The sequence below is a fragment of the Pseudorasbora parva genome, chromosome 2 (assembly GCF_024679245.1).
Source record: "Pseudorasbora parva isolate DD20220531a chromosome 2, ASM2467924v1, whole genome shotgun sequence".
Lineage (NCBI taxonomy): Eukaryota > Metazoa > Chordata > Actinopteri > Cypriniformes > Gobionidae > Pseudorasbora > Pseudorasbora parva.
Window position 1 is genome coordinate 52,586,290 of NC_090173.1, and position 20,572 is coordinate 52,606,861.

Genomic DNA, 20,572 nt, shown 5'->3' on the forward strand with positions numbered 1-20,572 from the left:
AGATACAAGGTAACGGAGCCTTTTATGCATTGTCGTGTTTCTTTAGAAATAAACAATGGACAAATGGAGTCTTTAAACGTCTCAGATGTAAAGTTATTTACTGTCAAAGTGACTCAAAAATGAATGGGAGTCAATGGGATGCTAACAGCAGGTGATGGCTTGGTTAGCAATGGCAGCCCCTATGGGTGGAACGCTTTCCGAGCGCTAGATTACCGCCTTGGAGCAAACACAACCTGAGCGCCAGTCTGAACTCCGTCTCCAATATATATGTGTGTTTATAAACAGTTAGGTCCAGTCTAATGATTCTGATTGGATTATGTTGGTAATAGACACTTTCCTAGAGCTAAAATAAGTGTTGTGCCTCTAATAAGTGCTTTTGATCTTCTTTTTGCTTTAAATGATATGCGGAAAATACCGGACATTTTCCACAGATTTGTCCCACCACCTACAACGCAACTTTTTTGTATCATAAAAGTTTGCTAAATGCGCTTTTTTTTACTTTTAAACAGGAAATGACGTGATTTTACCATACATTTTTACAGCGGGTCTATTCGAACGGGATTAGTATTACCCGAGGTCATTTTTCTTTTTACCCCCTCCACTCTAATTCTGCGTGCGCGCGCGCGCGCGCGCGTGCATCTGCCATGTGAGTTCCACTTTCTTCCGCCTTCACTCGTCATTATCCGCCGCTCGTCGTCACTTTCCGCTACTCCGTCAGTAGATTTGAATTTAGCTCCTCCGTTTTGCTGATTTTCTTTGACAGTGCAGAAATCTCAGACACAAATTTGCTTTTTAGCTTCACAAGGAGATCTTTAAACAGTGCGGAATAGCCAAAATGGCAATTATGGTAGACAAGGGCTTCCTGATTAGTGAGTGTGTCAAGTGCAAAGTGTACTGTCCACCATTCCTGTCTAAGGTAAAGCAGATGCCAGCACATCAGGTGAAAGAAACACAAGCCATAGCGCGACTGCGAGTGCATGTGGAACGTGTCATCAGGAGAATCAAGCAAAACAAGCTGTCTGATAGTGTCAGCACACTTTCCCACACTGGTAACATAAGTCAACTTTTTACAGTTGCATGCCTTTTGTCCAATTCTCAAAACAAGGCATTAGTAAAGACATGGGTCAAATAAGGCAATCTTTCTATCATCTTAGGTAGCTCTTTTCATTTTCTATCCTAGGTGTTGTTCCAAATTCTTATTGCTTTCTTTAATTGTTTTTTGTTTTTTTGACAATTTTCAGTAAAATTACAACTATAAATGTATATCTAAAAAAAAAATAGGCATAATCAAACACAATTTATAATAACTTTGTACATTTATGTTTCCAGAAACATTGTGTAATTGTCCATATGAGGAAAGAACACATTAGATATGTTCATCAATATTTTTCTGTCAGTGCTGTTTTACTGATTTTTTCTTTTCACTGACTTCTTTCACATTAAATTTATAACTGTTTCATTGACAAGTGTTTGTGCATATATGTATAAAAGTAAAAATAATCAACCTTCTCTCTAATAACTTTGTGCATGGGGGTGTCACTGTGTATACGCTGGACAAAATAATCCTCCTGGGCCACAGCATGAAGTCACACCACTGCATTCCTGAGACCAGTAGATGTCCCTGCACCTGCCAATAGTATGCGTGGCTTTTTTTTAGAGTGAGCAACCCGTGGTCCATTTGCAGATATTTGCAGTCAACAATGTTTTTGACATTAGGGCATTTCATTTCAACAAGCCCAAATTGAGGATATTCAGTGGGATCAAACACTACACCATCAGGGGACGCACCAAGCCAGGGAGCATCAGGATGGATGATTAGACCACAGGGTGAGTAGTTAACATTTGTCAACTTGCTGTATTCCACTGTCACCTCTGACTCCATTTCAGCACCTCTTCTCATTTCTGCTGTCTGCCGCCGGCTTCCCCTGATGATGCGCTCTGTGAGGGACTCAGCAGAGCTCAGGCCTCTGACATGGCACACCTCCCCAAACCTGGAGGCTGTTACTCTTGGTTTCCGAAGCTGATGCCAGTCAGTGCAAGAGCTTTGGTCACGTGTTGCCTCTTCAATTCTCTGAGCCATATCTAATGGTGTTTTTAAACTTTGAAGGTGTAAAAGCTCCTCCTCAGTGCAAACAAACATACATTTAGATGGGGAAAGACAATATCCTTCCAGAGGCAAAGGTGGACTGGGTGGAGCGTCATGTAGTTTAATGTACCGTGATGTTACGACAGGCTGCTGGAACGACAATATACTTCCTTCCTGAACCATTCCAAATGCACTTTCTACAAGTGGCTTTCCAGGTGACATGTTCATAGTTGTAACAAGTGGCTTGTCCTCAAGTGTGAACTCTGCATATGCCTCCACAACTCTGAACACGCACGGATCTGGAAAACTCCCACCATCCCTCTGTAGAGTCCACTTCTGTAAATAGATGTTTAGCATGAAAATGATCGTTGCTAATGTTTCACTGTTTTGTAATTCCCCTAAATAGCATTTCTATATTTTGGTAACACTTTTAAGTAAGGTTTCATTAGTTCATGTATTTACTAACATTACCTAACCGGGACTCTGGTTGATTTTAAATGCTTATGAATGCTTTAAAAGCATATTAGTCTTTGCAAAAAAATGTCCAACATATTTCTATAAATGTTGTTAACATCCTTGTACACATTCAGTTTAACTTACCTTACTCCAGCTTGTGCTGTACGGTTTGGTACAGGTTTTGTGATGACCATGGCATTGATGGGTCCTGGCTTCACTCCCTGACAGACAAATTCATCTTAGAAGGAATAAAGCTGAAACTAACCATACTGTCCACTTTAACAATTCAGAGCAGTGCTGTTCTCTCTCCCTTAAAGGGCAAGTACAACACTATAATGTGTTTTATATATATTATATACACACACTATATATATATGGCCAAAGGAAATGTAATGTTGACTTACGATTGTTCTTGGTTTATGCCAGGACTGCTCAGTTTCAGTGCAGCTAAGCACAGCGGGTACAACAGACATATTGAGCTGGGAATAATGAGCTGTCTGATAAAGTCAGGCAACAGTATGGTTGCTCAAAGCAGTGCCTGCCACACATGTGCACTTGCTTTGTGTTAGCACCACAGGTGACGCATCCCTAAGTCCAACCTAAAAAATACAAATACAATCATTAACCAACACAGATTAGACTTCCTGACAAAAGAGTCAAAGTTAGCACCATGTTAATGTTAGTAGAACAATAAACAAGATGGCTTTGCAGGTGCAGATCACACTGTAACACTCGGGTTTATGGAATAAAATAACGTTTAAACTCATCCAGATGGACTATATTCAGATTCCTCTGCAAAACCTCCTTGCTATATTTAATAGTTTAACAACAGGGAACATGTTTGAACACGTTTGAACGCATATGAACACATTATGAACAGATCTGAACAGCTGAACTTGGTTAACCCTAAGTCTCTAGCATACTATTAAACTGTGTGGGGCCTCGTTCTTCTTCATTGACCTGTAACACAAGGCTCTAACGCTGACTTCCCCTGACAGCCTGTCTTTATTTGATACTGGATAACAAAAACACAACGCTAGCTGAAAAATTAGCGCATTTCTGTTTGTTAACAGTGAGCTAACAGTAATAGCATTGGCAGTTGTGTAATATAAGATATATTCTTACCTTCGTAGCTGTGTATATATGAGGCTGCATACAATTTCAAACCTTTCTCCAGCTTACTTGATGGGGCTGTGGTTGATTTCTTGCAAATACGACGCACATCATTAACACTGATCTTCGGGAGATCCTGGAGACAGCGAGTGTAGAACGTCGCCAGAGCTAAACCGGAAATGACTGAGCCGGCATGAGAAGAATGCGGAAGTTGTTATGCAAGTAGCGTATTGGGTTACATTCAAAAGCAGACTTTATCGATACGCGCATCGCCAGGAGTTTATGACGATGTATCGTTGTATCGATATTCTGAGCACAGCCCTAGTGTGTGTGTGTGTGTGTGTGTGTGTGTGTGTCCTCATCCAAGCTCAAACCCTGAGTCTTCCACTGATGAACTTCAGTGTGTGGCACACTCAGACAAACACCAGTGTTGGGGGACACCGCGGTTAGAAAAGAGCGTCCGTACTGAATACAGGACATTTACACCACAGCTGAAGATGTTTATTAAAACACTGACAATCGTGTTCCATTGAACATCACAGTACTTCTAACCATTGTCAATATGAAAACACAGGTCGATTCAGACTCACCTCACAAGCAGAGACGTTTGGAGCGGCTCTGGAGGATTGACACGCTGATCTCCATTCGGTCTCTGCTAAAGGGAACACAGGGAGATTCAGTGCTTGGCTTTCCTCAAGTCATAAAACCACATATAGGCATAACATACTCAACTCACATCCCTGACTGACAAAATGATACTCAAAATATCCATCAAGACACAAAATCATCATCTAAAATCATCCTGGTGCGGGACACCAACTTCTCCAATCCTCTCTTTCTCAGAAGAGCTGCCACATTGACCTCTGACACAGAGCACCTAAAAAAAGAAGAGCGATATGCAAAGATGAACAGACATCAACTGCTACAGTGTCCATTGACCTCAGAGACACCCTCACTCAAACCTTTAAGTTTATGACACTCAGAATGATGTAGACAGGGGAACACAATGTTAAATGATGACTATCCGTACCGACAAAGATTTTCACACTGCACCTGCAGTAGAATTCCAACTAGAATGTACAATTCCTGAAGAAATGCTGAGTGGTGCTTGCCATGGCAAAACTCGGGGCCCGGTTGCTATGTTGTGTTAACTGGTTTCTCACCCCAAACAAAAGAGCCCCCCCTCATGTCTGTACGATGTTCTGCTGCTGAGAAATGGCCATTTTCTGGGTGGTTGCTATGTGGTTGCTAAGGTATTCTGGATGGTTGCTAGGGTGTTCCTAGGCAGTTGCTAAGGTATTCTGGGTGGTTGCTAGGGTGTTTCTAGGCAGTTGCTGAGGTATTCTGGGTGGTTGCTAGGGTGTTTCTAGGCAGTTGCTAAGGTATTCTAGGTGGTTGCTAGGGGGTTGCTAGAGTATTTTGGGCGGGTGCTAGAGTATTTTGGGTGGTTGCTAGAGTGTTTTAAGTGTTTGCTAGGGGTTTGCTTGGTGGTTGCTAGGGTATTTTGGGTGTTTGCTAGCGTGTTGCTAGGTGGTTGCTAGGGTATCCTGGGTGGTTGCTAGGGCATTGCTAGATGGTTGCTAAGGTATTTTGGGTGGTTTCTAGGCGGTTGCTAGGGTTTTCTGGGTGGTTGCTATGTGGTTGCTAAGGTATTCTTGGTGGTTGCTAGGGTGTTTTTAGGCAGTTGCTAAGGTATTCTGGGTGGTTGCTAGGCGGTTGCTAGGGTTTTCCGGGTGGTTGCTAGGTGGTTGCTAAGGTATTCTGGATGGTTGCGAGGGTGTTTCTAGGCAGTTGATAAGGTATTCTGGATGGTTGCTAGGCGGTTGCTAGAGTATTTGGGGCGGTTGCTAGGGTATCCTGGGTGGTTGCTTGATGGTTGCTAGAGTATTTTGGCCGGTTGCTAAAGTATTTTGGGTGGTTGCTAGGTGGTTGCTAGAGTGTTTTAAGTGGTTGCTAGGGGTTTGCTCGGTGGTTGCTAGGGTATCTTGGGTGTTTGCTATCGCGTTGCTAGGTGGTTGCTAGGGTATCCTTGGTGGTTGCTAGGGTGTTGCTAGGTGGTTGCAAAGGTATTCTGGGTGGTTGCTAGGGTATCCTGGGTGGTTGCTAGGCGGTTGCTAGTGTATTTTGGGTGGTTGCTAGAGTGTTTTAAGTGGTTGCTAGGGGGTTGCTAGGTGGTTACTAGGGTATCCTGGGTGGTTGCTAGGGTGTTGTAAGGTGGTTGCTAGGGTATCCTGGGTGGTTGTTGGGGCGTTACTAGGTGGTTGCTAGGGTATTATGGGTGGTTGCTAGGCAGTTGCTAAGGTATTATGGGTGGTTGCTAGAGTGTTTTAAGTGGTTGTTAGGGTGTTGCTAGGTGGTTGCTAGTGTATCCTGGGTGGTTGCTAGGGCATTGCTAGGTTGTTTCTTGGGTATCCTGGGTGGTTGCTAGGGTATTCTGGGTGGTTGCTAGTGTGTTGTTCGGTGGTTGCTAGGGTATCCTGGGTGGTTGCTAGGGCGTTGCTAGACAGTTGCTAGGGTGTTCTACTCACTTAAAAATGTTGGGTTTAAAATAACCCAACACGTAACCCAACTGTGGGTTGGTATAGCACCTTCCCAACGTTGGGTTATTGTAACCCAATGCATTGGGTTAAAAAGCAGTTGAGTTAAAAGTAACCCAACAGTTGAGTTAAATTTGTATTTTTATTCATGTCATTTTAATAAATAAAATACACTTCATTTTCGATTACATATTGGAGAATAAAGACAAAAAATATGTTTTATCATGTTTTATTAAAAGTACTAAATAGTGAGTTAAGAGAGTCGAGTATTTTTTAGTGCACACAATGTGCATAAATACAATAAAATACATAAGTGTAAAAATACAAATATTAAATTGAACATACTCAGAACACAGTACATCAATTCAAACCTTACAAATAAGAGCACAGAGTACACAAATTACAATACACCAATTCAAAAACACAAATTCAGAATCATAAATGTGCATACAATACACCAATTCAAAAACACAGGTGTGCACATGCAATACACAACTGTAATCGATTCAGAAATAAATATCCTTATTAAAAAGGCTCCATTGAACGCAATGTGTTATAAACACCTTAATGTCTGTCGGCTACTGGACCTACTGATGATCGGGAAGGCTGAACACAAAGTTTTTAAGGAGGTGCAGGCAATGTATTGAAGGAACTCCTCCAGGAACATTATAGACGGCATGCTGCAAAAACTCCCAAATGGGAGCAGAGGGCTTTGGGTAGTTTATGTCATAGATGTAAAACATTTTGAAGCACACGTCTAGTGCTTTGCAAAGGTTTCTGATACTATTCAATGTAAATTTGATACTTTCCAAGCTTCATCTGTTATTTTTTCAGGAGATTTTAATGAATGCTTGGATAATTTGAATGATAGATATCCTCCTCGTTCTTCTCAACGTGACGCACAATCTAATCTGACATCTCTGTGTGCCAGTTTATCGCTTAGCGATACTTGGCGATTCTACAACCCCGGGAGTTTAGAATACACATGGTCTAACAAGAACAAATCTTTACAATCTAGAATTGACTTGTTTCTAATTTCTTCTTCTGCTTTACAATATGTTGAGGAAATTGTTCATTCTTATGCACCTTTAACTGACCATAAGCTTATTTCTTTAACGCTTACAGGCACACAAGGGAACGCTAGTCTCAGAGGGGACTGGAAATGTAATAATAATCTTCTTAAAGGGGGGGTGAAACACTCAGTTTCAGTCAGTGTCATGTCAATCTTGAGTACCTATAGAGTAGCATTGCATCCTGCATATCTCCGAAAAGTCTTTATTTTTTTAATAATTATATAAGAAAGATGCGCTGTTCCAAGTCTTTCCGAAAAAAGCCAACTTTACTAGTTGCCAATAAATCCTTATTTTTAAGGAATTGGTTTAACAGGGATGTTAATCTTCTTATAAATATGTTTGATCGTTGTGGAAATATTTTAACTTATGAACAATTCACTCAAACCCATAGTTTCCCTGTGCATTTTAAGGAATTTAATTTGGTTGTCTGTGCTATTCCCCCTACTCTGGTTCAGCTCGTTACAAGTCATATTCAATATAATTCAACAATAATGACAAACCCTAAATTAATATTAAACCGAGTTGAATTGGTTGATAAAAAAATGCAACAACAAACATATTGGCACTATTTTTCAAAAACAAAATAAAATAGTACCTAGAGGAACATTTTTTTTGAACTCCATTATTGATCATATTAATTGGAAGACAGCTTGGTTAATACCCTTTAAATATTGTATTAATAATAAAACTAAAGAAATACATTTTAAAATTTTGCATCCCATCTACCCTGTTAAATCTTTAATTTCAAGATATGTTGATATTGATGATTTATGCTCTTTTTGTAAAAGTGAGAGAGAGCTGTTGACACACTTGTTCTTCGATTGTAAAATTATCCAAAGTTTCTGGAGGAAATTGGCAGATTCTATCTTTAATTTAGTGAAGATGAACTATTATTTTACATTGAAGGATATTATTGTATATTATGAAAACAATGTTAACAAAGATCTTGAATACATTGTTAATTTATTTATACTGCTGGCAAAGTTACATATTCATAAACAAAAATATTTAAATTCATCCCCAAACTTTAAGGTGTTTATTGTGGAATTAGACTCATTTATATCATCTTTGAAATTGTTAAAAAATAATAAGTCATTAACATGTTTAAAATATTATGAGAAAATTATTGGATCCCCTGCTACAAATTAATGCTTCACACTTTTGTGATATACTGTATGTCTATGCTATGTTTGTTATGTGTTCCTTACTCAAAATAAAATAAAAAATAAAACCTTCTAGTGCTTGAAGGAAGGTCTCTTTTTCAACTGCCTCCCCGTTGAAAATGAGGAAAACTTGCGCGGAGTTCTCTTTGTCCCCGAGCACCAAGATGTGTGGATCCTGGCGGCTCTCACTATTCAAGTATTGCACCAGATTAGTTCCAACCTTAAAAGAATAAATCAACTTTAGTTGGCGTACATTGTAACAAACTTTCCAAATTAATATTATGCCTATTATTAGACTATTAACAGCGATAGATTTACTAGCAGATCTTCATCTGCAAATAAAAATAACATTTAAATTGTCCAAGCTAAAAAAAATTGTCATACATTTTTATTTGAATAACTTATAAAACGTTAAATATACATTGAAATGATATGTTAAAACTAGTGTAGAAATAGAAAATGTCAGTTATATTATTACATTTGTATTGCCATTTTGCTCCAGATATTGCACAGTTGGTTTAGAAAATGTCAATTTAAATGCAGAATTTAGTTGTCAAACTGAAGATAGGTACCCATAACCTTCCAGAGGAGAATGTGATGTCATGGGAAAAGCAAATAAAAACGCATCAATAAACACATCTCAAAGTGAAGTCAAAGATTTCATAATGTTTCATCTGTTAAGTCATGTTTTTTTGTGTGTTTTAATGTGACCAATAGTGTTGATGTTTGTGTATATGCGATGCTGTTAGCCAATTATAACAGTGGGTGTTTACCTTTAAAAGAGCCAACATTATAAATTAACCTAAAAAAGAAAGAATTAAAACCAAAAGCTGATGTTGCAGTGTTGCTTTTACTTCCAGGTTTAATGTCAGTGAAGCTGCGCTTCATTTCAGCAGAAGTTGGACGGACCATTTTCCCATCTGTGCAGTACGGTGATGAAGGCAAGACAGCCGGAAGGGTTTTAATGGCAACTTCAGCACGCACATCTTCAACCACAAGTGTACAGACAATGCAAGTCAGAAAAAAAGATAAGCCTACAGTTTTCACACACACACAAAAGTGGATCAAATCAAGTATCAGTCTATTTTTGTGATATGGAAGTATAATCTGGTCAACAGACCTGAAACTACCTGTGCAGTTACTGAAAATTCAGAACATCAATAACCAATACACATAAACATATGTGTTATGTCTGTGACATATTGTATGTTGTGTATGTTCCTGTGTCTCCTCTCTCACAGGATTGGCTCAAGGTTTAATGAGAGACCGTCAGTGGTTGGACCAGAGATGAGGCCTGGACTATAAAATTCCTCCAAGTCTCCCCGGAGGGCGCTCTCACTTTTGGCTCTCGCCTTTTACCTGACCGCACACTCTTTGTTATGTGTCTTTATCTCATTTATGTGAATCTCTCCTTGATTATCATTGCTGATGTGTTCGCTCTGATGTTCAGCTTTAGTGAAAATGCTGTTAAATCAAGTTATATTCTAACAGGGTGCTGTTAAATATCGTGAGAGCTTTATGTCTTGAATTTCTATGTCCTATGTATCTGTTTGTTGAACACCTGTGAAGCTGTAGGGGGGTGAGTGCCTTATTTATTTTGTAGGGCACTTGGCCACCACCTTTTTCTCTGGTTTGTTTGGATAGATAGGGAGGTAGGTTATGTTGCTGTATTTTGTTTTCTTTATTTTTGATGCACAGTGGAGTTAGGCATTAATGGGAAGTTAGTGTTGTTTTGTTTATTGTTTTGGCATTTGCTCACCCCTGATCATTTGCTTCTGTTATTTTGTTTATTTACTTTATGTTCTGTTGGTGTTTTTAAATGGCTGCCTCACAAAAGACTTGATACAAAAAAACCTAAAGAAAATGAGTGAATAAAATGAGTACTTGAACAGCCATTGTGTGTTGTGTCATTTATGTTGCGGTCCTGCCCTAGACCTGGGCCGTAACATGTGGTATATTACATGTCATTTTAATAGGATGCCCTACCATTTGGCAGTGTTTCCAGCCATTCTAGAAGGACATCAGCAGCCTTGGCTTCTCTTTTAGCAAAAAGTAAAATCCGGTCAGTGAACACAGGAGCTCAAAACTCATAAAGGCGCTCTGCACTGTCAGGAAATAAAACTCCAAAGTCCTGGGATACCTAAACAAAAACATTAAATGTATATATTGTTTCAAGATTGCAAATAACAATAGAATGAATAGGCATTTTACTTTTAAAAATGTATGTTGTTCCCTTGCGATATTGCTGTGAACCAAACAACATGCAGTTTACACGGCGTGATTGAACAAAGGCTTCAGAGTCTGAGAAAAAGGAATCTTCCCCGTAACATCTCGTCTTATTACGCTTAAGATGAACAATGCAGTTCTGTATCGATGCGAACCAAAGTTACATTAGTAACTGAGTACGGTTCTACTATACGCCAAGACAACCTTCAGTAAATTCCCTATAATGCACATCATTATACTCACCATGCCAGGAAAGTCATGAAGTCTGGGATATTCTCTGTTTATTTCCTCAACAGTTTTTGTTCCAGAGGCTCGAATCCATGCAGCTCGATGAGGCGCTGTACGTTTGATGAACTCCTCAACTTGGCTATGAGGGCTTCTGTTATTCTTTAGCCACTCAATCATTGTGTGAACTTCAGTCAAAGATGACTCAGACTCTTCTGCAGATAAAACAAAACATCGAGGGAAAAAATCTTAAAAACCTGTGTGACAAACTCTCTCAGCATTTCCCAAAGCTGGTTCTCGCAGAGCCCTAGCATTGCACTTTTCTCCAGCATTTGATCTCTCTCTCTAATCAAAAACAACTGATTTAAATGATCAGCTTTTAAGTAGCGACTCCAATACTGAAAGCGGATGTCAGATGAGGAAGGCTTTAAATGTGCACTGGTGAAAATATTCCAGGACCAGAGTTAAGAACCACCGCTGTAGTTTCATAGGCACACATCAATTAAAATGAATAGTTCAAAAAAATGTTTGAATGGCCATCGGGCAGTCCATTTTGTTGAGCTCTGTACTGACTACGTGTAAAAATCTCTTTCACTTGACCCTTCAATAATGCAGTTCTGTAAAATCATGACCCATCCCTAGCTCTAACCTGGCAGTGGGAAACTTGGTCGGGATGTGGAATTCAGGAATATCTGCGTATGGCTGTGCCGTCTCTGACTGTGTGGGGCTCGAACACGTTTCCTCACATTGCGGAGTCTTTCTTCCAGGTAACCTGTTGCAGGATGACGATAACGGCCAGGTGTATACCATGACTCCTGCAGCAAAGAAATATAAAGAAATGAGTGGGGTCCGATACTCTTTATCAGCTCTTGATATCTTCATATCAGTATTAGCACAACTTACATATCCATGTCCCTCATTGTTCTTCAGGCAGGGAAACTGGGCAGTTAGTGCCAAAGCCATCTCCTTTTGGATCTCAGCCGATGGGCTTTACGAATAAACAATTTAAATCATTCAAATAGGCTAGTTTATTTATTAAAATGCTTTTGTCAAGTGATTTTACTTGGACTCACTTTTCCCCAAATCTTTCCATCAAATAAGAAACTAAGAACCGCACCATCTGACGTTGCTCCTTGAGGCTCAGGTGTTTGTCTCGGTCTAAAGATGATATTACTGAAGATCCTCCAGATTTTCGGAGTATTTCTCGTATATCCTGTGAAAAGCAGACTGCATGAACTAAAACATTCCATTTAATTCATTCTTAAAAAACATTAAAAACAATAATGGGCTAAAATTGAAGTTAAATTGCATCAAAAGACATGCTATTCCAAAGGTTGTGTTGCTTGTTGTTCTCATCTGGCAGCTTTCCACTATTGTCTGAGTTGGGGTTGGTGGATTGTTCCTTATAGGTGACTGACTGTGACATGACTGCTGGTTAACAGGGCTATGGCCCAGAGACTGTTTTAAAAAACAAATAGAGGTAAATATCAGACTGGATCAGCAATCACCCTCAATGAAAACTACCTGTACCTGTATTGAAGATTCTTTGGAGATTCTCTCAGCTATGCAGAATTGGTCTCTTTCTAAACCCTTTCTAATTCTCATGTGTATTTTTTCTACCCTACCCATTGTGTCTAAGGTGTGAGAACTATGTACTAAGGAGTATATTCACAAGCACATTCTGTGGTACTTCAATCTGTATGAAAGGAAACCTAAAGAGGAACTGAATATATAAGTTTTGTAAAAATAAATAAATAACAAATCCCATCATCTATAGTGCATGGAACACTTAAAACGGCGATACCGTAGTGGAATATAGTAATGGTCATTATCACAGTCAAATGACTCGACTGCATGTAATGGGTGAAAATCATACAGTTCACTGACACTGACTGCTTCCAAAACTTGGTCAGGAACAACAACATACGCAAAGTAGTGACGACTGAAACAAACTGTTGTCCATCTCTGAAATATTAGTTTCACTTTGTCATCAAGAGTGACAATTTTCTTGATACAACCAAACTGAGGATCTCCATCTGTAGTGCAGGACATGAAAACAGTCATCCCTGGCCTATATACTGTGCCATTAACCTTGATCCATAAGGGGATATAAACCTCACTGGAAAGGGGAAAATCTTCCAAGCTACCAGTAATATCCTGAACACCCTCAACTGACTGAAGAACAGACTTTTGACCTGAACCAATCTCAGTTTCGTTCTTGAACAACCTGCCTGTCAACAGCTGAAAACACAGCATCATTTGATGCCTGTATGCCATGGTCTTTGTAACATTCTTAAAATTACAAGTGACATGGCTTAGTCTTTTAAAAAAGCTATGCTTCGCCTCAAATCTCATGGTCCAGAAGTTGACAAGTGGCCCTATCTTTCTAAAAGCAGATGGATAGTGAACCATGAAATGGTGTTTCGGTCTTAAATGCAAGTGGGGGAACAACTCTAGGAAGAGTGTATGATGGTCTTGAGTGAGACTTCGGAGGTAAATTGTGGCCTCAAAAGTCATGGATGGGGAAAATATCATTTCCATACAAGACACCAATAGAAGCAGCAGTTCCCAGTACTTGTTGCCATGTGGTATTAAGTCACCTATTAGAAGGGGAAGAAATCGCAAAAGACACCACATTTGTGCTGCACTCTGGCGCATCATGGTCCTGCTGGGGTTTCTGAGTTCATGACTTGACAGGACTGATGGCTTATTGCACCGATCAACAAAACCATAATCAAAGCTTGTTAACCTGTAGTTAAGAGTATCCAGGCTAGCGTGGCCTTCAGCTATAAGTTCAGACAGCACTAGTTTCACCTCCAGAGGGCCAACACCCTCTAAAATATCATGCATGATATCAGGTGTAACATTTTATAACATTATAAAGTTTTTTACTGTGTAGGTGGTTGCTAAGGTATTCTGGGTGATTGCTAGGGTGTTGCTAGGCGGTTGCTAGGGCATTATGGGTGGTTGCTAGGCGGTTGCTATGGTATTATCAGTGGTTGCTAGGTGGTTGCTAGAGTGTTTTAAGTGGTTGCTAGGGTGCTGCTAGATGGTTGCTAGTGTATCCTGGGTGGTTGCTAGGCCATTGCTAGGTTGTTGTTAGGGTGGTTGCTAGGCGCTTGCTAGGGTGTTCTAGGTGGTTGCTAGGCAGTTGCTAAGGTATTCTGTGTGGTTGCTAGGGTGTTTCTAGGCAGTTGCTAAGGCATTCTGGGTGGTTGCTAGGCAATTGCTAGAGTATTTTGGGCGTTTGCTAGAGTATTTTGGGTGGTTGGTAGTTTTTTAAGTGGTTGCTAGGGGGTTGCTCAGTGGTTGCTAGGGTATTCTGGGTGGTTGCTAACGTATTGCTAGGTGGTTGCTAGGGTATCCTGGGTGGTTGTTAGGGCATTGCTAGATTCAAAGGCATTCTGGGTGGTTTCTAGGCGGTTTGCTAGGGTTTTCCGGGTGGTTGCTAGGCGGTTGCTAGAGTATTCTGGGTGGTTGCTAGGCGGTTGCTATAGTATTTTGGGTGGTTGCTAGAGTGTTTTAAGTGGTTGCTAGGTGGTGGCTAGGGTGTTGCTAGGCAGTTGCTAGGGTGTTCTAGGTGGTTGTTATGTGTTTGCTAGAGTGTTTTAAGTGGTTGCTAGGGTGTTGCTAGGTGGTTGCTAGCGCATTGCTAGGTTGTTGCTAGGGTATCCTGGGTGGTTACTAGGGTGTTGTTAGGCGGTTGCTAAGGTATTCTGGATGGTTGCTAGGGTGTTGCTAGGTGGTTGCTAAGGTATTCTGGGTGGTTGCTAGGGTTTTCTGGTTGGTTGCTAGGTGGTTGCTAAGGTATTCTGGTTGGTTGCTATGTGGTTGCTATGGTATTCTGGGTGTTACAGTGGAATGGCAGCACCCCATAATGATACCCCAAAAGCTCCTTGTCAGTATGAATGATATAAACCAACCCCCATTCCTCTGTGACATTCAGATGTGAAGATATCCACTGTGGATTTGGGTTGCTAGGGTGCTTGATAATGGTTACCAGGGCATGTTCTGTTTACACATAAGCATCAGTATAAAAATCAACACACTGCTAAACTAAATTAACATACACTCGCTTTTATCAGTTTTATTACCAATATGCTGACTGGGTGAACTTGAACACTCGTCCCTTTGTTTGTGTCCATCTTCTCTTTTTTCAGAACTCCTCAGATCTTTTCTTCTTAGACGGCCGAACTGTGCAGCCTCATTTTGATGACAGTGTTGAACAGAACTATATCCGATCTCAGCAGGGCTGTTTCCTTTTAGACGTGTGTGCTCTCTTCTCCACTCTTCTCAGGTGCTGCTGAATAGATTTCAGCAGTGAAGAGAGAAAGCATCCGTGGTGATGGTTTAAATTCATGGCAGCATATGTTTCTTCTTTGCATGTAAGCTCGAATCCTCATTATATTTAGCAAAGAGTTCTGCTCTAGCCTGTTTCGTAGCTTGTTCTTTATCAGGGACATTTGGGGAAATGAACGCTCAGCTGCTGCATTGCTGAATGGTAAAGCAAGAAGACTCAATGCCAAAGATCTTCAACGTTTCTATCACCTGCAGTATCTGTGTATGCAGAAACTTCTAGCCAGAAGTCCTCTGCCCTGCCATCTTCTGCATTTTTCCATTCCATAGTGTGAATTACTCTCCACTGTTGCTCTGCTTTTCCTACATCTCCCTTGAAGAGGTGGAAAAAGGGAAGATCATCAATCCTTGGCTTACTTGATGACAGAGCATGACTCGGTGACAGGAATTTGAGAGCCTCTAACTGTTTAATGTTGTCTGGAAGTCTCTTCCTAATTTCCTTTGATAACTCTAGCATGTAGTCCCTGCACCTTGCGTCTCATGTCCTGTTCAGCTCGGTCACTTATTCCAGCGGCTTGTCTACAGCATCAAGCGGCAAAAGATTCTCATCAGAAAGGTTAAACTCCATGATGTCTCGCCAGCTCTGGAACGTCTTCGGCAAACCTATGCGCTCAAGCAGCGAGCGGTGACATGGTAGAAGTTTTGCAGGATCTGGTTTGTCAAGTTGAAAGATTTTATTAAGCCTGTTTAACTCTGACACAATTGGTTGGAGGAACTTTAGGTATATCAGGTTAATACTGTCACTGTACGTTTGGTACAGCAGTTCTGCAGCATAGCTCCTCTCACGGTCTTTTGTCAACTGAAAATGCAGCTTAAGCTCCACATACTGTGAACGGATCCGGTTTATGCACTCACTGATAGCGAGCCACCTCGTGTCCGACAGCGGCAGAATCTTCAGCGGGCTTTCACCTACATTTATGGTTTTGTATAGTTCTGAATACTTTTGGAGACGCTGGGTGGCCTCTGAAAACCAACTGTAGGTCTGAGAAACCATGTACTCGACATTTCTGGGGAGGACACTGACAGCTTTTGATGCACAGAGCTGAAGAGAATGGCACACACACTTTATGTAGACAGTATGAGGATTGCGGTCACAGTATTTCTGTAGCACTGAGTTATGTTGCCCACACATTGTGTTACAGCCATCAGTTGCAAGACCAATGCAATTCAGTTTGGACAATTTGTTGCCATCCAGGAATTTGAACAGCGCATTTGCTATGGTCAGTGAATCACCAGCTACTATATTGATCATTCCTGCAAAAGTGCTAATGATTGGTGAGAGCTTCTTGCTGTAGTATCTAATGACAATGCACAGTTGTTTTTTGGTTGTGACATCAGTGCTCTCACCAACAATAAGAGAGTATGGTCCACTTCCTATATCCTCCAGAAGGTCTTCATGTACTCCTGGTCCAATCACTGAATTAATTAGTGCTGTGCATTTCGTTCCATGTAAACGAATCCCTTTCTTGGAAATTTCTTCCACAACACTTCCTAAATGATCAACAGTTGAAGTGCTTGAGTGACAAGCCACGTGAGCTTCAACTCTGCCTCTTTCACAGCAACATTAGTTCTTAGAAATGAACTGCCCGTCTCAAATAATGTTCTGGCATTTGACAAAGGAGCTGCATTTCTTTAATGTTTTTCAGCTGCAGCATGAGTTAACAGATCACCGTGGTGCTCTGATTTCACATTTGCAATATTTGCAGAACGCTTTTGTATCGTCATTTGGAACACTTCAAATAAATCCCTTTAATCCTTCCTCCGTCTCCCATTCTTTGGGATATTTCTTTCCATATTTTCCCCATTTACCTGACATTTTATATTGATGCACTGCTTCCTCATTCACGGACAACCGAACAGAAAATCCCACAACCACATCTATTCATAACGTGACGTGATGATACTTCAAAGCCATAAGTGACGCGCTTCTCACATCTCACGCGCAGCAGCGGTTGTTTCCAAGTAATCATTCCTGGGGCTGGGGATCATTACCCACTAATATTAAAAAACGCAACTCCGTAATTTTTCCCGCAACTCCTTTTTCAAAATAGCCCAATTGTGCGGGAAAACCGCGACCCTGGCAACTCTGTTTCTATGAAACTTCTATCCAAAGATCCCCCTTTGATCTCTTTCAATGGAAGTCTATGGGATCAGTTGCTAGGGAGCTCTAAACGGTTGCTAGGGCGTGGCTTAATAACTCTCTCTCTCTCATAATTTGTAGACCTGGGCCTAAACTGAAGACAGTGCTGGGAACAAACCAGTATGAAGGTGTCAGCCTAAAGCCATGTGACGACAACTCCCTAAATAAGTCCAAAGATCACCTTATTGACCTGCTGTCAAAAACAATGGAGAACAGGTTTGGAGATGTCAACCGGGGGATTCTGCGATCCATGTGGATTATCAACTTCCGATACTGGCCAGGGGCAGACAGAAATGCTGGTCAGTTGGCATTTTTGTATACAAAATGACCAGATTAAACAAAACATTCTAAATATGATATATATTTTGTCTAACATATCTTAAATCTTAAATCTCTTATTGTAGATTTTGGTGATGCCGATGTGCAGGAGCTCATCACTCACTTTGAGATCTGGGGTGGAGGTGGGTGAAGTCCTGGACCAGTGGACTGTTCTTAAGCCTAGACTGTACCAAGACTCCAGTGTTCTACAAAACATCTCCTGGCCTGAGGTTAATCGGCAGCTTAGCCAGGACTGCCCAGACTGTGGCAGAAGGGGCGTGGTTCAGCGAGGTCTGCAACGGGAGAGAGAGGCGGGAGACGAGCGGTAAGTGAGTGGGTTGGACACAAACTACCAACGCCTGTCTCTCATTCCAGTGATTGGCGCGGGGAGAGTATAAAAGCCATGGAGAAACGGAAACCAGTGCAAGAGAGAAGGACTACTGACGTGTCCCCCAGAGTTCCCGGATGACCTAACCCGGAAGTGACAACGACGAATGTGTTGAGCTTTATTGCACACTGTGGTGCAGCATACCGTTACCTTGAGTTTATTTAATAAAACGTCAGTAGTCCAGCCGACCCCTGTGTCCTCTTCCTTACCCCACACACGATCCTCTACACAGACATATTGCATTTGGTTGAGCTCATCCTTTGCATCCCTACTTCAACAGCAGACTGTGAGCGGGGATTCAGTGCCATGAAGCATGTAAAAAGTGACTGGCGGGCTAGTCTCAGGAGTCAGACATTGTCAGACCTTCTCACGGTACAGCTGTCTTCTGCTTCCATCGCAGATTTTGATCCAGCCTCAGCCATCAATCTGTGACATGTTGGAGGCATCCGGTCTCGAAGGCCAACTTTCATGGAGCAGAGAAGGGATGAATCTGATGATGAAAGCTGTGATGACATTTAATCTACCTCTCCTTCACACCCACATTCTCATGTTAGTTAGTTATTATTTTATTTGTAGAAAAAAAGACAAAAGGGACAATACATAATAATGAACATTTTTCACAAATGTAAATATGCCAGATTATAGCCAAAGGCTAATTTCCATCTGCAGACCCCCAAACAGGTAGATGTTACAAATAAATACACATAACTCCATACAGACACACTATGCACAGGCTATATACAGAGAAGCAAGGACAATAACAGTGATCACAACATACAAGTCCATAATACACTATATCCATGCTATACTAACTCCTATTACTCAACCCATAGCACACTGATAGTTCTAGCCCCTTTATCTTTATAAAACACTAACTCTATTTTACATCTGGTATATACTAACGATTACTAAACATGCCATGCTCACATATTTGTGTGTCCTTCAACCCTACGTGTAAACCATTCCTAAAAATAGTCAAACTTGTGCTTTCCCTCACTGACTGAGGGATAATATTCCAGAAGCTCACCTCCTGATACGATAGAGCGTTCTGTGAAAAGGATGTCCGCCTAAACGCCAAGACACAGTCACCGCTCATATTGGCTCTAGTCACTCGAGACCCGACAGCACTGATAGACTTTTGTTTCATAAAATCACTCAATGGTGGAGGCGCCAGACATGTATAACTTTATAAATTAGACAGGCTGATTTAAATCATTTAAAAACGTATATTTATCTAAAATCTTACAGTGATGTTATGATGAAGGTTTCTTATCTAATATTGTCAATGCTCTTTTGTAGCATACCTCCACTGGCCCAATCGCAGCATAACTCGTATAAGACCAACTTGTGCTCCAGTACTCAATATGAGCCAGGATCATAGAGAGCAAGAACGTAATCGCTGCTGTATCCGTTAATGACGCACGAATGTGTTTCAAATTCAGTAAATTAATATTTACAGTATTCACAACTTGTATGATGTTTTTTAAAACATAAAATATTATTAGACATTTCTACTCTTAAAATTTACAATTTAAACTGTAATAATATAAAAATAATAACTTCAATTCTCTTTTTTCTTTCTTTTTTATTAATGATTAATGATAATTATAATGTTTAACACCATTTTAATTCACATTATTCCTAACACTTAAGAACAATTACTACTAGGACATCCCTTATTAAAATGTATCTTTCCTTTTTAATTATTTGTTTTTCATGATATCTTTATTTTATAACAATTTTACTTTAACTTATAAAACCATCCAACATTTACCAACAATAATATTTAATGTTGCACAGTCTAACCTGCTGATGCGCAGATGAATCAAGGCTGTGTATGAAAATCCTCCATTGTCCAAATAACAGAAGTGAACGCTGAAACCGTAACAGTCCACGGCGAGAGACGCACACGCGCACACACACACACACACACACACACACACACACACACACACACACACACACACACACACACACACACACACACACACACACACACACACACACACACACACACACAGACAGACACACACACAGACACACAGACACACACACACACACACACACACACACACACACACAGAACAGCACTCGAGGGAGTGGAGTCGAGCAGCGGAGACCGCAGCCTTGACCACCACCGTCTATGATCACCACAGGAAGCAGTTTATATACCACACACACACACACACACACGCACACGCACACGCGCACTCACACGCACAGACACAGAGCTGCACTCTGAAACCACAGGACACAGAACAGCTCTCGAGGGAGTAGAGTCGTGCAGCGGAGACAGCAGCCTTGACCACCACCGTCTATGACAGGGATGGGCAGCTTCGATCCTGGAGGGCCACTGTCCTGCAGAGTTTAGCTCCAACCCTAATCAAAAACTGCACCAACTTGTAGATTTCTAGAAATCCTAAAACATTAATTAGCTGGATCAGGTGTGTTTGATTAGGGTAAGAGCTAAACTCTGCAGGACAGTGACCCT

At 40.9% G+C, this 20,572-nt stretch overlaps 2 protein-coding genes across 3 annotated transcripts in view; one reads left to right on the forward strand and one right to left on the reverse strand.

Moving 5' to 3' along the window:
* The window catches only part of LOC137046630 (NACHT, LRR and PYD domains-containing protein 12-like), a 340,026-nt gene that overhangs the window by 180,251 nt on the left and 139,203 nt on the right, over positions 1–20,572 (forward strand). The window lies entirely within an intron of this gene.
* Positions 631–19,996, reverse strand: LOC137046888 (uncharacterized). Of its 2 annotated transcripts, none has more exons than XM_067424346.1 (11): positions 19,888–19,996; positions 11,953–12,337; positions 11,783–11,867; positions 11,529–11,694; positions 10,898–11,094; positions 4,392–4,532; positions 4,246–4,310; positions 3,668–3,838; positions 2,947–3,141; positions 2,687–2,763; positions 631–2,422 (listed from the first exon to the last, which is right to left on the reverse strand). In XM_067424346.1, exons 2-6 carry the CDS (start codon positions 11,997–11,999, stop codon positions 4,443–4,445), a joined length of 585 nt encoding a protein of 194 aa, XP_067280447.1. In that variant the 5' UTR covers positions 12,000–12,337; positions 19,888–19,996; the 3' UTR covers positions 631–2,422; positions 2,687–2,763; positions 2,947–3,141; positions 3,668–3,838; positions 4,246–4,310; positions 4,392–4,442. The 2 variants fall into 2 exon arrangements, with proteins under 2 accessions (XP_067280447.1, XP_067280437.1); XM_067424336.1 differs by lacking the exon at positions 19,888–19,996 and adding an exon at positions 19,386–19,500 and having other exon boundaries at positions 11,953–12,092.

Excerpts from the sequence above, each read along its gene's own strand:
- LOC137046888 (XM_067424336.1), bottom strand. The coding sequence starts at position 19,460 with ATGATCCTGGCTCATATTGAGTACTGGAGCACAAGTTGGTCTTATACG. Across the intron at positions 12,093-19,385 it reads CTGCGATTGGGCCAGTGGAG|GATATACGAGAAATACTCCG; the intron begins GTATGCTACAAA and ends TGCTTTTCACAG. Across the intron at positions 11,868-11,952 it reads ATGGAAAGATTTGGGGAAAA|CCCATCGGCTGAGATCCAAA; the intron begins GTGAGTCCAAGT and ends TTATTCGTAAAG.